Below are 16,472 nucleotides of genomic sequence, written 5' to 3'. Positions count from 1 at the left end.
TTTTGGCCTCTGGAGAAACTCCAGATCAGATCACTGGATAATTCATGCATATCTTGAGGTTTCCCACAAATGCCATGAAAGACAGCATAGCTACTTCACAGCATACTTAATCCCAGTCCAAATGGCTCGTGTCCTGTAAATTCTCCCTTCTCTCTAAATTCCCTTTCCACTTCTGCTTCTTCCTAAAGTTACTGGAGCACACATGGTATTGTGGCTTAAATGTCAGCCAAAGTTAGGCTAATCTCTGGGGCCGCTTCCCTAGAAATCTAGCTGGATCCCTCATTCCTTCCAAGCCTCCTCCATAATAAAGTGAGCCAGCCCTTCCTCCTCTGCCATTCTGTGGAAATTCTTCCATAGACTTGAAGACGGGACTTTGGCTCCATGACATTTCCAGAAAATACACAGTATTGCTATGAGCTATGGATATATTGTATCCACACTCCTGCCAGGTTTTCTTGAGAGAAAATAGTTTTGAAGGCCCACTCTCCCTAAGTAAGATGAATTTAGACTCAAAGTAGAATAATCATACTTTATGTTTGGCTATTTTAGAGTTTTTGAAACATAAGCATCTACATTTGGCTTCTTGATTCTCATGCTAATCCTGCAAGTAGGAAGAGAGCCTATTTTTTACAGATTTTTGTGAGTGAAAATATACCTCCTTAGAAAATAATTCTGCTGGGTACTTTGGAAAAGGATTGAGATTTTGCTCAACTATAAAGAGAAAATTGGGGAAAAGCAGTAATCTTTTTGATATGGGCATGCATGAACAAATATTTCGCTAACATAGGTCAACCATCCTCTTCTATCAGAACATTTATGAAATACTTTTCCTCATGCTTTAACAAATTATGTTGATTGGTGAGTGCACATGCATGTGAGGAAATGCCCTGAACCTAAGGGAAGAACCATCAGAAAAGATTACAGAATAGTGCCAGTTGCTCATAGCAGTCCAGGAACAATGCCTTTTCCTGCCAGCAAGCCTGGAAAAACTCATAACTTATAGAATATTGGGGAGAAAACCTAGGAAGGTCTTGTCTCAGTAGTGGGGAATAATTAGCCTCAAATTAAGCACTGCTCTGAACTCACCAAACAAATTATAATAGCACAACCCAAAAGGATCAAATAATTTGCATGTAACATGAATATTTGTAGGAATAGAAAAATATTCCACATCCAAAAAGGAAAATTTCAAAATATCTGGCACAAAAAGAAACATGAAAATATGACCATAATCAAGAGCATAATAACTCTAAAACAAACCAAAACTGACACAGATGTTAGAATTAACAAAGATATTAAAATAGCTAATATAACTATATTTCATATGTGAAAAAGTAGAGACATGGAAGATACAAAAAAAAAGATTCAAATAGAATTTGTAGAGATAAAAGTTGTAATGTCTAGGATGAACAATATACTTGATGGGGTTAATAACAAATTAGATTTGATAAAAGAAAACATCAGTGAACTTGAAGATGTAGCAATGGAATTACCCAAAATAAAACTCAGAGAGAAAAAAGATTTTTTAAAAATGAGAAGAGCATCAGAGTTTCAATATCCTTTCTCAATATTTGGTAGGAAATCAGCAGAAAGACAGTAGTCTTGAGTGATACTAGCAACTAATCTCACCTAATGGATATTTATAGAACACTCCACACAACAATAGAATATATATTCTTTTCAACACACATGCAATACTTACCAAGATAGACTATGTTGTGGACCATAAAGCAATTATCAAAATTTTAAGAGATTGAAGTCATACCAACTGTATTCTCTAACAAAAACAGAATTAAAATTTTAAAATAAGTAGCAGAAAGATCTTCAAAAAATCCCTAAGTATTTGGAAACTAAATAAAGTGCTTCTAAATAATTCACAAAGAAATCCAAAGGAAAATTAGAACATATTTTGAAATGAATGAAAATAAAATCATAATATACCAGAATTTCTGAGATTCCACTAATGCAGTACTTAGAAGGCATTAAATACCTGTGTTGGAAAAAAAAAAAAAAAAAGTTTTCAAATCAATGACTTCAACTTCAACTTTCATCTTAAGAAATCAGAAGAAGAGGGATCCCTGGGTGGTGCAGCGGTTTGGCGCCTGCCTTTGACCCAGGGCGCGATCCTGGAGACCCGGGATCGAATCCCACGTCGGGCTCCCGGTGCATGGAGCCTGCTTCTCCCTCTGCCTATGTCTCTGCCTCTCTTCCTCTCTCTGTGACTATCATAAATAAAAAAAAAAAGAAAGAAAGAAATCAGAAGAAGAACCCATGGTAAGCAGCGAAAGAAAGGAAGTAATAAAATTAAAGTAGAACTCAATGAAATAGAAAAGAGAAAATTAGTAAAACCAAAAGCTGTTTCTTTGAGAATATCAAAAAATTAATAAACCTATAGTCTAGCTCACCAGGAAAAAAAGAAGAAAAGAATACTAATATCAGGAATGAAAAAGGAAATATATTCCACTGATAATAAAAAGATAATCATAGAATATGATAAATAACTTTTGCCTGTAAATTAGCTCAGGTAAAATAGATAAATTTCTTGCAAATCACAAATTACCAGACTTCATTCAAGAAGTAATTTAAATAGCCCTAAACCTATTAAAGAAATTGATTTTGTAGTTTAAATTTTCCCATACAGAAAACTCCAAGCCAAAATGACTTTACTGGTCAATTCAACAAAACATCTAAGGAAGAAATAATGCCAATTCTAAACAAACATGCAGAAAACTAAAGAGGAAGGAATTCTTTTTAGCTCATTCTTTAAGGTTAGATTACCATGATAGCAAAATTAGACAAAGACTACATGAAAATGAAACTACACACCAAAATTCCTCATAAACATAGCTGCAAAAATTCTAAACAAAATTTTAAGTAAATTAAATCCAATAATATTAGCTTGATTGTCATAATTATTACACAAGGTGTAGTGATATCAAAACACTACATTGTACACCTTACAATTTTTATATAATTTTTATTCATCAAAATTTCTAATGATAGATAAAAAAAAAAAGATAATGTGAAGTTTACCCTAGAAATTCAGTTACTTAAGCTACAAACATCTAATAGCTCATTTGCCCTGTTAATAACATTCTCCAAGGTATTGTTTTTGGCATTCTATTTCTATTATTAAGCTTTTATGGCATTAATGCAGGTTAATTGAATCATTTGTGAGGATTGTTGTGAGGAGTAAATAAAGTAATATAAAGCATTAATAATGGGGTTGAGCACAAATGGGTATCAATAAATTTTTGCCAGTTAGAAACCAACTTCTTGCTTGATTAGGTTTATAGACACACTTCTTTCATAGAAGAAAGAACATTGGCCACCTACTTCCTATTTTTCTGAACTAGCATTTCCTCTTGTGCCTTCACTGACCAGTCAGCACCCACATCATTGTGGATATGGTTTTATGATCCCTGAGCCTTAGAGCAAATACTTGAAGTGCTGATCTATAGCAAGATATTACATTAGCATCAGAATGTAAATCAAGGCACTATTTCCTTCACTGAAAAAGTTTTGCTACCAAAAAAAATAGTCAACTGAATTAAATTGTGTGCTTAGTAATGTAAAAGACTTACAACATGATGCAAGCTCCTTATTTTGTCTTGGGCTGATAAACTGTTTGCAAACTGGCACTTTAAATACTAACATCTTAGAGTATTTAAGGTCTCACACAGAGTTTGGTTTCTAAAATCAACATTTATACTTGTTCTCATAACATCACACTTTAGTACATATTTTGAACATGTGTATAAAGCTATATATGTTTGTGACACCAATCAATATGACTGACATATATACTTTTCTCTTAGGGTCACTGCAAAATAAATAGTTAGATTTCATGTAAATGTGTACTTCAAATTTTGTGATCATGTGGAGTACCCTAAAAATATTATATATCTCTCATCTTACATATGAAAATAGTAAAGGATCTATCAACCCTTGGACAAGGATCTGAGATAGGCTAGCAGATACATTTCTTTTCACATGACAACACCTGTCGAATGCCAATGGTTTCCTATGCAGTGTGTGGAGACATATTTGGAGAATGCATCTGGGAGCAAGTACTATAATTGATTTATGATGTCTGCCGTGGGTTTGGGAATAAACCATGGCAAATCACATGATGTGTATTGGTCATCCTTGGCTAGGAGTTCCAAGTTTAGTCTTCTACTAAAAAGAGTGACTTGAGCTATTCTATTGCAGGACATGAAAACCATGGCAGAAAAGAAGAACCAGGTGTTATTAATATACCTGGAGATACCTCTCTTCAAGAATATTACATGGATGTGGCTTTCCTCATAGATGCTTCCCAAAGAATAGGAAATGATGAGTTTAGGGAAGTGAAAGCTTTTCTTATCTCAGTGCTTGATTACTTTCACATTGCCCCAGACCCACTGACCTCCATGTTAGGAGACAGAGTTGCAGTCCTGAGCTATTCTCCTCCAGGCTATATGCCAAACAGTGAAGAATGCCCTGTCTACCTGGAATTTGATTTGATTACTTACAACAGTATATACCAAATGAAACATCATCTCCAAGACTCTTTTCAACAGCTCAATGGAGATGTTTTTATTGGCCATGCCCTGCAGTGGACAATTGACAATGTCTTTGTAGGAACTCCCAACCTGAGGAAAAACAAAGTTATCTTTGTTATATCTGCTGGTGAAACCAATCCCTTAGAAAAGGAAGTCTTAAGAAACGTAGCTCTGAGAGCCAAGTGTCAGGGCTATACTATATTTGTGTTTTCCTTTGGTCCTATACACAATGACAAGGAATTAGAAGAATTAGCCAGCCACCCACTGGATCATCACTTAGTCCAGCTTGGCCGAACCCACAAGCCAGATTTGAACTATATCACCAAGTTTGTCAAGCCATTTGTTCATTTAATCAGACGTAAGTCATTAAACCTTTTCTCTTCTATTGCTTTTGCAATAGATTTAATGTCTCTGTGTACAATCCACCAGCTGACTTAGGAATAACTCCTTACTTCAGTGGAGAGTGGTAAAGTCTCAGGTGTCAAAAGAAGGCAGTGAGAAAACCAGAGAAAAATATCAGGTCTTATTGACCTTGAACTTTAATACTGCACTATCAAGGTATTTGCCAGAAAACCCCCATATAGGTAAAAAGTATTTTTTTAACCCTAATCTGTTTACTATGTACTTGATACCATGTAACGAATTCTTTAAATAGATTATATCATTGAATCATCAGTATAGCCCTCAAAGAAAAGCACTAATATCTCCATTTCACAAGTGAGGAAACTAAGGCTCAGAGACATTAAATAAATTGTTCAAGGGGATCCCTGGGTGGCTCAGCAGTTTAGCGTCTGCCTTTGGCCCAGGGCGCGATCCTAGAGTCCTGGGATCGAGTCCTGCATCAGGCTCCCAGCATGGAGCCTGCTTCTCCCTCCTCCTGTGTATCTGCCTCTCTCTCTCCCTCTCTCCCTCTCTCTCTCTCTATCATAAATAAATAAATAAATAAATAAATAAATAAATAAATAATCTTTAAAAAAATAAATTGTTCAAAAGCTTATAGTTTAATAGTTGGCAAATTCTAGACTCAGCTGTATGCATTTTGACCCCAGAGCTGTGCTCCTGTTCTTTAAACTATATTTCAATTCCTATACTCTTAAGGAAGGAAGGAAGGATACTGCTGTAATCAGTAATATCCTACTACCAATACCCTCTATTTACTCCAAGGACTTCTGTTTTCTCTTTTATTGTAAATTACCTTTGGTTATGACTTTAATTCTTTTGAGCCATGGACATGAATCTCTTCTAGAGCCTCTGTCCCAGATAACTAGCTCAGGCATAGCCAAGTAGGGTTCTAAGGGTGTCTTTTTATGGTGAGGCTTTGATAATGACTGCCGCAGCCTCTGTCCATGTGTTGCAATTTTAGACATGGGTATAGTAGTATACCCAAGAGCTTTCAGCATCAAGCAAATCCTGGCCTGTGCTGGGATTAAAAATGAGGCAGAGGCCACATTGAATAGTTATCTGCAGCTCCTGCAAGTTTATCAGAGAATAGCAGAGATGCAGATTTGCTGCCTCTCAAAAGCCCCAGGTTTGTAACCCTCAGGAATCTTGGAATTCAGGATTCATATACAGTAGCAGGCTTGTCACTTGCCTTCTTCCAACCCTAAGATAAATAGGTCAGACAATTTCAGTAGCTCAGTGTGTCTTCTGGAAAGATTTTCCTTTTAGAGGGAGAGAAACAGATGTTAGAAGGGATTGAGAGATGTCCTTGAATTGTATCACAAGTCGATGACATACAGAGCTTGACAATTTTAGGCTCAATCACTGCTATATCTCACTGACTTTGCCAATGAGGTATTGCAATGTCAGAGGGTGCCTACTTTGTTGAATGCCTTATAAATTAATTTGTTCTTAAAAACACTTCCAACCACAGGAAAAGATGGACTGACTTTGGGCGATAGAATATAAAATGGTAAATTTTAGATTAACCAGCCCACTCTTTCTCCAGGTGCCATCAACAAATATCCCCCTGCAGATCTGAGACCCAAGTGTGTTAACATCACCTCTCCCAACCCAGAGAACGTTGGCTCAGGAAACACTGTAGTGTGAGTTGACAAATTCACAGTTTGGGTAATACTACAGCTGGAAGCAGTCCTTCCAAAAATAATTTGAAATGAATGGCGCTTTAGTTTTCAGGATGCAAGTTTGGTTGGGATATAGGGTATGTGTTTGTGTGTCTGTTAAATACTCTTGGTTTGTGAAGACTGCACAGATCTGGAGTTAATAGCAGATAGAATAGCACCCATATTGGAAAGAGCCATGTTTCCATTTCTGTTGCTTTTATGAAAAAAAAGAGAGACTCCTATTAATACCTAATATAACACCACTAATATTGGGTACTGCCATAACAGAAAACTTATAACATCAAATGTTAGATATAACAATTTTACAGCAGAAGAAAAACAAAAAGAAAAAATGCAAAAGCAGCAAAAATATTTGCCATTTGAAAAACAGAACTCATATGAAGACTGATAGGAAGGATTCTTTTATGTTTGATTTTGCAAAGTACAACCATAAGTACTCAATAAAAATTCAGTGCTGAACATAATTTTGCTTTGGAGTCCTAAACCACTGATAAAATGCTATGATTTCTCTTTGGAATGTTAAAAAGTTGCCTGAGTCAGATTTCATCTACAAACTACACTTGGACTGTTCCAATCACATGCATAAAGTTGATTGCTATTCTACATCTGCTATTCTATATCCTGTGTTTACATTTAATTCTGCAAGGGGCTTGGCTAACATATTTTTCATCTCTTTTCTCTGTCACCTCAGCCTTATTCCTGAGGTGTATAAAATAGAGACAGGAAACAGTGAGCTGTTTGGTGAATTTGGTTCCCAGGAGCATCATTCCTTTGTATTAGGGAACAATCCTAGTAATGGTTCTGACACCGCTATTGATTTGATCCAGAAGTTATACATGCTCTTTTCAACTGGAGAACTGGTGATGAACGATAAGGAAGAGGCACATTCAGAAGAAATGCCAGCTCTAGCAGATGGTAAACAACAAGATAAAAAAGGTAACCTTGGGTACAATGGAATTGAAGCCCCTGAAGTACCTTTGTTTGGATTTTTCCCCTGGTGGAAGATGAGCAAGGATGAGCAAGGAGAACTCACTGGGACAGGTAGAAATGACAAGATAGAGAAGCTTAGGGCTGCAGGAGGTTCCCACAATGAGGAAGCAAACAATATATAACTCTAGAAAGGCAAAAAAGGGAGTGAATGATGTTGACAAAACCAGAACTGGAAATAGTTGTAAATACTCAGTGTGAGGTCAGGGAATAGAGACAGGAGAAGGATGAGAACAAGGACCACACAGGTCCTGAGTAAGCAAACAGAGCCCCAGATATCTTGTGCAAAATGTGAGTGAGGAGCTATGCAACAAGCCTCCAGGGTTTGAAGGTCTACCTTCTCCCTTAGCAACCCTGGCTTGCCTGCTCTGAGATGTGAGCTTCTAGCTGGTGCCTGTGGTTTTGAGATTTCTTTGGAGGCTGAGAGCAGCTTCTTAGGCTATGTGAGGAGATGGTTCAGGACCTACAGCTAAAGGGAAAAATGGAAGATGGAGAATGAAACTATAGTAGGCACCAGAGCAACTATTCATAATTTTTGCTGTGTACCAAAACTATATGGGAAATTATTTTAAAATTAATATTCTTGCGTGTCTACTAAAGCTGGAAGTAAGCATACACTTTAACTAGCAAATTTACTCAAATGTATATGCCCAACAGAAAAATATATATTCACCAAAAGTCATGTACTAGAATGTTCATAATGGCACTATTTTTAGTAGCCCTGAAGTAGAAACAAAAATACCCAATAGCAGGTATGATAAATAAATTTAGGTATGATTATATAATAAAATACCATATATGCATGCAGCATATATGTACGATACTATATAAATATGTAGTATGTATCAGTACTTCATATGTACACCTATACAATATTAGATATAAGTATAGATATAACAAATATATAGACACTGAACAAAATCAGAAAAATGATGGAAAATAGGAGAGATGAGGATAGAGAAAATATAGAAAAATATAGAGAGGGAAGAGAAGTGTAAGAAAAGGAAAATCAAATAAAAATACAATGAAGTATCTGGTTCCAATCAAGATGGACTAAGCCTACTTTAGCCTCAAGATGGACTAGCCCATACTGTCTCTCTTGCACTGATCACAACTGGAAACTGTGGAGAAGACAAAAAAAAAAGGCAATTCCCCAAAGAGCTCTGAAAATAAAAAGTAGATATATTGTGAAGTTTCCCATTTCCTTTTCTGTTTTCTTTTGTAGCTTTGTCCTGAGGGCAGATCTCAGTCCTGGAGTTGTTTGATGGCAGTGGGGCAGGAAGATAAAATTCAGTGGAAACCTCATATTTCTGGGCAGAAGAACTAGGAAAAGGAGCTCCTGTTTGTCAGAGGTGGTGGTAGAAATGCCCATTTTTCCCTCTCTTTCCTCTCCTGTTTTGTTTTGTTTTGTTTAAGATTTCATTTATTTATTTGACAGAGAAAGTGCACAAGCAGGAGGAGAGGCAGAGGGAAAGGAAGAAGTAGGGTCCCTGCTGAGCAGGGAGCCCAATGTGGGGCTTAATCCTAGAACCCCAAGATAATGACCCGAGCCAAAGATAGACACTTAACCAATTGAACCACCCAGGTGCCTCTCTTCTCACTGTTTTGTGCACTGTTTTGCTCTGAAGGTGGGCACAGTTTGCATCTGAGTGGAAGGCTAGCTAACTAAAATTAAAGAAAAACTCTGTTTTTCTGGCCAGAGGAACTAGAAAGAGAGGTCCTGCTTGCCAGCATGTAGGGGTAGCCCCAGAGGAAGAGAACTGGAGCAGGGGATCCTCTGATTCTAATTATGGGAGCTGCATCAGCCTTGGACTCTCAATCATGGACAAAAAAATTCCCAAACTAGCAGAAAATATAACTCTACAGATTTTAAAACCCCACTCAAGACACATCATTAACAGCTGAAAACAAAAGATAAAAATTTTGAAGCAGCTAGAGAAAAATCTGCATATTACAAAAGAAAAGAACAACTCTTCAAATGATGGTAAATTTCTCATCAGAAACCATGGAAGTTAAAAATAAATATAAACAAACAAACAAACAAACCTTGGAAGCTGAAAGACAGTGAAACATTTTTTTCTTTCACATCCCAGAATCAAAGAACTTAGAACACAAAATTTTATATCCAATGTGCATAGCCCTCTGGAATGAAAACAAAAGAAAGATATTTCCAGATAAAGGAAAACTAAGAGGATTTATTGCTAACAGGCATGGGCTAAAGGAAAGCAGTGGTGGGAGAACCAGGGAGTTGGGGTGAGGCCAAATGACTGAGGACCAGATGGCTGAGGGAACCCCAAAGGGAAATCAAGAAGGGGATTCAAAAGGGAGGGTGGTTGAGTAAAACAAAGTGGCAGGTACCAGCTGCAGCTCACCCATGTACAGAGCCATACTGTCTGTAAGGTAATTTCATGTACATGATCCCATTGAGTTCCCTCCAAAACCCTGTGTAGGAGACAGGAATTAATACCCTTCTATTTGGATGGAGAAACGGAAGCTCAAATAGGTTTAGTGCCTTTCTGAAACTAGGCCCTGGTCTGGCAACTCCTAATTCAGTGTGCTTTCCCAATATCGGAGGAAGGAAATAGATCTGAGATAGAAAAGGGTGGGTGTTAGGAGGGGATATCCTAGTCACCTCAAGCCATAGATTGAGGGGCTTAAAGACAATAATTTATTTTCTCATGGTTCTGAAGGCTGAGAAGTCCAAGATCAAGGGACCAACAAATTTGGTTTCTAATGAGAACTCTCTTTCTGACTTGCAGACAGCCATCTTCTTGCTCTGTTTTCACATAGTGGAGACAGTCCTGGTGTCCCTTCCTCTTCTAAGGGCATCACTTTTTATCAGATTATATCTCCATCCTTAAGGCATATGAAATTGGGGAGACACAATGCAATCCATTTCAGGCGATATAATTAACAACATACACAGGAAAGAACCCTATAAATCAGTATTGATCAAGTTGTCTATGCATTATAATGACCTGGGTATTTGTTGATGATTCCATAGTCCAACCCACACTCCACATCCCTTAAGTCATATTCTCTGTCAGTGAGACATAGGCATTCATTGTTTTTGAAACCCCAGAGCAATTCCAGTGTGCATACAAGTTTGAAAAACACTGCTATAAATTTCAATTGAATTAGTCCTGTTAGGTATTTCAAGGTGAGGTTGCTGCTGAAAATGATAAGGTTGGTAACTCAAAGAAGATTACCAAGTGAGCATTACTGAGAACTTTCTTGATTGTTATTATTCTTCATAATTTCTTTCCTCCAGAAGTTTTCACCATTTTTCTACTTAATTGTATATCCTACATCTCGAAGTTGATCATGTCCTTACTCATTGCCTTCTGAGAGTTCTAGACAGCAACTTAATTTGGTGACATTTGGCCAGCTCCGTTCCATGAAGTCAGTCTGAGTCTCTTCAAGAAATGTCAGTTTGGCTTCTTTCTTGGAATCATGTGGGATTAGAATTTGAAACTAGAATGACTTTAGAAACCACTGAGGTGTCCTGTATCTTTTTACAGATAAGAAGCTGTAGACATCTAAGTGTCTTACTAAAGAATATTCACAGTATCTAGTTCAGTACCATTTTGTCACAAAGATTTATATTGTATTATGTTTCTAGAACACAAATTCAATTTAAAGTTAATCTATGAAACAAGACAAATCTTTATCTGAAAAAAATCTTTATCTGGTTTTTTGAAAGGCTGGAGATAATACATATGAAGGTCAAATGCACACCTTGTTTGGTACATAATCAGCTAGTATTATGTTACATGAATGATCTAAGTCTGGTAATATATTTGACAATTAAAAATAAAAATCCATTGTGAAGAATGATCAGCCCTTACATACTTATCTTTGCTGTGCTTATCTTGTTTTTTCAAAGAGAATGGGCTTTTCTTTTTACCTCATTTTTCTAATGTTTTGATTGTATCCATCTACTTAACATATAGATTATTTTGCTTATTATAATGTACATTTGCAAGGTTTTAATCTGGAGTTTTAAAAAGCATAAGTGTATTCCTTTTCCCATTATGCCAATTTAGGGCTTATTTCTTAGTCTTTATTTTTCTAACATCAAGTTCAATATTTCTCAAAGTGTGGTCCCTGGACCATCAACATCAGCATCATCTAGGAAGTCACTGGAAATGCAGATCCTTGAATCCTGCCAAAGACTTGCTGAATCAGAAACTCTGGGGTTGGGGTCCTCCAGATGATTCTGATGCAGGCTAGAGTTTGAGAACCACTGACCTAGTGTTACAAATATTGAGCCTAAATTAGTCTCCTTTAGTAGAAGTCCTTGGGGCAGCCTGGGTGGCTCAGCAGCTTAGCATTGCCTTCAGCCCAGGGCCTGATCCTGGAGACCCGGGATCGAGTCCCATGTCAGGCTCCCTGCATGGAGCCTGCTTCTCCCTCTGCCTCTCTCTCTCTCTCTCTCTCTCTCTCTCTCTCTTTCTCTGTCTTTCATGAATAAATAAATAAAATCTTTTAAAAAAAAAAAGAAGTCCTTTCACTAAATATTAATAGGTAATCGGGAGAAAAAATTTTTCCTGTAAAACACTGATAAATAGGCATGATTTTTGCAGGACTTCTCAATGACTTTATTGGGCTAAAGTTTATTGTGATTCTGAGAGAGGGGCTATGGTCAAACCACTATGACCACAGAATCATTGTATCAGGGGGCATCTTTTTGGGCTCGTGTTCTATAGAAACCACTTTGGGAAATAGTAGTTGAAAGACTGAATCCAAGGATCACTGGATGGGGACATGGATTTGGCTCCAATTTGTGCAGTTACTGGTCATGTGATCTTAGGCACATTACTTTGCTTTTCTGAGCTTCCATTTCTCTAGCTGTAAAATGGGCATAATAGTAGAGCCTACATTGTAGGGTAATGTGATCACTGAATATAAAGTGCTTCAAACAGCACGCACTTTGCATTGAGTGAAAACAATACATGTTAGCTATTATTTAAAATTATGATGATGGTGATGGTGATGATGATGGTTATGATGACAAAATGGCATTAGAGTTGATGGCCATGGTGGAAAGAATGCCAGACTGGGAATGAGGAGATCTAGATGCTAATTTTGGTTCTGTCACTAACTGGCTTTGTGATCTCAAATAGTCACCTGATTGCCTTGGTCTTCAATTTTCTTGTTTGTGTAATGAGGAGCTTGGGCAAGGCCAGTGTTTTTCATACTAAGGGACACACAAAGACTTCCTAGTGCATAGATTTCTAAAAACTACATCTAAATTTCTAAAAACTAAAATCTAAAAACATTCTAGAGAATGTCTCTATCTGAGGAATCATGGAGGGTCTCCTTTTCAGCATCCTCTTTTACAAAAGCCCCCCACTTCATGCAAAAAAAAAAAAATGACATACCTCTCAGCCATCCTTTTTTAAAAGATTTTATTTTTAAGTAATCTTTACAACCAACATGGGGCTCAAACTCACAACCCCAAGATCAAGAGTTGCATCTTCTTCCAACTGAGCCAGCTAAGTTTCCTTTTCTCAGCCATTCTAAATCTGATTATGTGCTTTGCCCAAATGTAAACCCTCCCAGGAAGGCACAGGATAGGGAGTTGGGAGCATGTTGTCAAACAAGGAGTCATTTTAAATACTGGATCTGTAGGTCTCCTTTAAGCCCAGTAAGGCTTCAGGTTTTTCCCATCCTGTACATGTTTCTGTTAAGAAATGTGTTGTTAGAAATGTATTTGAACTCATGTTTGGATGATCTGAATTCAGGTATACTATAGAGTGAGGATGGTAGTTATGATAAGTTTCATTTAGTAATCTGGCCTGTTCCATTACCTGACTTTTCACAAAAGATACATCTTTTTAAAGTGAAAAATCCTTGAGAACAAAGCAAAGAGCTTATAAGTGAAGTACCAATGGAGAGCGAGCATTGTTTCATTAGGTCAAAAAAAAATCACAGCAAAAGCCTTAACCATTTACCTATCTTAGAGTGGAATCATAAGTAAGACATCATCACAGAGACCCTCAGTAACATACTTACAGTTGGAAGACCAGATCTTCCAACTGAAAGAGGTGTGGATTGGTTTTACTTTAAGGACTAGTTCCACCAATTAGGCTATATGGGATATGTCCCATTAAGTGAATAAGCTAAGTTGGAGTTTAAAAATTCTGAAGAAAAAATATGTAAAACACATTATTATTTTATAAAAAAAAATTTAGTAATAGCATACTTGTGAAGTGTGCTTTATTTAGCAATATTAAAACTTTCCAGTCATATTTTAGTTTCCTAGGTTAAACACCATACTTCTAAGTGAAAGAGTAACTGGTATTATTAATAGCCATTCAATAAGTTTGTGAAGTGTTTTCAGGTACATTTCCCAGAAGTGAGGAATTGTCATCCAATCACCGGGTAACATAATCTTTTGTAAATAAAAGCTTTTGAAAGATTAGTGGGCAGTTTTTGGCACATAACTCAGAATTCAAAGAATTGTTTGGTATTGCTATAGTAAAACTCCTTCAAAACCCATCAACAATATTTATCAGTGCTTAAATCTATAACAATAAATATTAATAGAATTAATATTAAACTCTGCCTCATGCTAACAATAAATTGTAATAGTAAGTAAAAACAATAGGGATAAACTACCCATCTCAAGAAGAAATTCATTTCCAATAAAACTTTTACTTTTTGTTTTGAAAGAATAACCAAAATTTATATAATATAAATAATAACATATAAAATATATATGCTCTTCTGATAAATTGTAATGGTAATCCATCAGAAAAAAAAATGTTAACACATAGAAGGTTATAGCCTTGGGAAATAAAAAGACATGCATTAAAATATATTTTTTGCTGTGGAGGATTATAATTAGGCAACCAATAAAAGATTTTAAAGCATTTAAATATATTACAGTTAAATGAAATTCTATGGGGAAGTGGAATGGAAGTACATGTTTAAGGAGAAAAATGAACACTACAAAACATCTGACTTTGAACCATGAGCATATTTACATATAATTTAAATAGAAAATGGTGCTGTCAAATCACTGTGCTATTTAGATTCTATTAGGTAAATTTTTAAAAATGTGACAGCTCTATTTCTAAATGTGAGCTTTTAAAATATGTCACAAATTACATCCTTTTCAAATACTTAAACTCATTATGAAAAAATAATTAGATGTTAACTTTAAAATATGCAAGGCAAGAGTACATGATTGTTTTCCTTTGAGATGGATATGTAACAAATGTCTGAAGACAAGCCACTTCAGTGGCCGGACACCAGTCCTCCTAAGAATAGTAGGTGCTGATGCTAGAAGCAAAAGTTCACATGAGGGTGGTTAGGGATGAAAGGGGATGAAGAATAGGAGAGGAAGGAATGTTGTCCTAGAAATTAATGCTAAAAATGAAGATTAAAAGGATTCTAAGCAGAGTCCTAGCTCTGCACATTCCTTCTAGTTCAAATCAATAACACTGAATGTACTAAGTGTGGAATTTCAGATGATGAATGTACCAACATTTCCCCAGGAAGAAGCGTATCTGTAGTTCTACTTATATGTTGCTCATTTGTATCTATTATCACATCACCCTTTTATTTTGACTATTGAAAATGGCAAAACTATGTGTGTTCATTTCATATGTGGCAAAGAGGAGTCAAGTCTAGAGGGAACATTTTAAACAAATCCAGTGACATTAAGAACATTAATGTTTTTATGTTTTGCAGATGGTGAGGACACAAGATGATCATAGCAAAAAAAGGAAGATTGCTCTGTTGGCAATGTGTGACTCCATGTGGTTCTAGCCAGAAACTATAAATCATCTGTTAGAAGTAGAGTGGTGAGGGGCAGAAATTTTTTCATGAAACCAATTGGCTAGTAATGTGCTAAATTTGTGCTGTTTCAAGTCTGAAAGGGAGACTTTTGAGTGAAGACACCAACAAGCAGAACTGAGAAACTAGGAATGATTTCATTTCTTCTGAGAATTGGGAAAAATGACCAGGAAAAGTTAACTGAATTTTTTTCTTGACAGCTCTGTACAGTTCAGACAGCAATTCTGATGATATATCTGCTTAGAGAATATTTTTATCATAATTTTCATCACATCTACATCTCAAATTGGGCAGTTGAAACAAAAGCAGTCAGAGTTAGAATTTCCTAGGAAAGTCTCCTATCTCTTCATAGAATGAGAAACTCATGTTCATCTCTTCAATTCTGCTACAACCCTCATGGTGGATCCAGCCCTGAGCGCCCTGTGAAATCCACCTGGCAAGCTGCTACCAGAATGCTTACTGTTTACCAGAACACTTGGAAAATAATGGAATTCGTGAGAAAGAAAAAAGTGAGATGAGGCTAATTTTATGAATGGCTGTTTTGTGCTGTGATCATTTGTTTTACATTTTAGCATGCTTTGCTTTATATGTACTTGATTTTTGCTGGGGAAAAGAATTATGGAAAAACATGAATATTCTATTTGACCAGAGCTGTTCTTGGGAATTTCAATGGAACAAGAGACAAGTTCTAAAATAAAAGCAAGTCTGACTGGAAGCTTATTCTGTTCATTTTTATTTATGTGTAGTCTAACCCAGGCCCACTGAAACACCAGTATAGGATTAACAATATTTGGAAAATATATACATATAGTGTAAAATAAGCCAATAGTGAATTCATTTTTTAAATCTTTCAATTTGGTTAAGGCAACTAATAATTGCCAAGTGAGTATATTTTGCATATTTTTAAAGTGACTATGGTAATAGGATAATACTACTGGCTGTTTTGTACTTTTCCCATATAATTTTCCTTACCATATTCTTTTTGTTTGAATAATTTAAAAATAACCCAATAAATTAAAGCTAGGCTGTCAAAAATTTTAAAGTACCCACA

At 36.2% G+C, this 16,472-nt stretch overlaps 1 protein-coding gene across 1 annotated transcript in view; it reads left to right on the top strand.

Moving 5' to 3' along the window:
• Positions 1–16,136, top strand: part of COL6A5 (collagen type VI alpha 5 chain) — a 129,710-nt gene extending 113,574 nt beyond the window's left edge. Inside the window, exons 38-41 of the mRNA XM_072792814.1 lie at positions 4,213–4,902; positions 6,493–6,589; positions 7,320–7,564; positions 15,317–16,136. Coding sequence (XP_072648915.1) covers positions 4,213–4,902; positions 6,493–6,589; positions 7,320–7,564; positions 15,317–15,336 — 1,052 coding nt within the window. The 3' untranslated portion in view covers positions 15,337–16,136. The remainder of the gene's footprint in view (positions 1–4,212; positions 4,903–6,492; positions 6,590–7,319; positions 7,565–15,316) is intronic.
• Positions 16,137–16,472: the final 336 nt, after the last annotated feature.

The sequence above is a fragment of the Canis lupus genome, chromosome 22 (genome assembly GCF_048164855.1).
Source record: "Canis lupus baileyi chromosome 22, mCanLup2.hap1, whole genome shotgun sequence".
In the NCBI taxonomy this organism is placed as follows: Eukaryota; Metazoa; Chordata; class Mammalia; order Carnivora; family Canidae; genus Canis; species Canis lupus.
The sequence above is the reverse complement of the archived record's forward strand: the minus strand, read 5'-3'. Positions and strand labels throughout refer to the sequence as shown.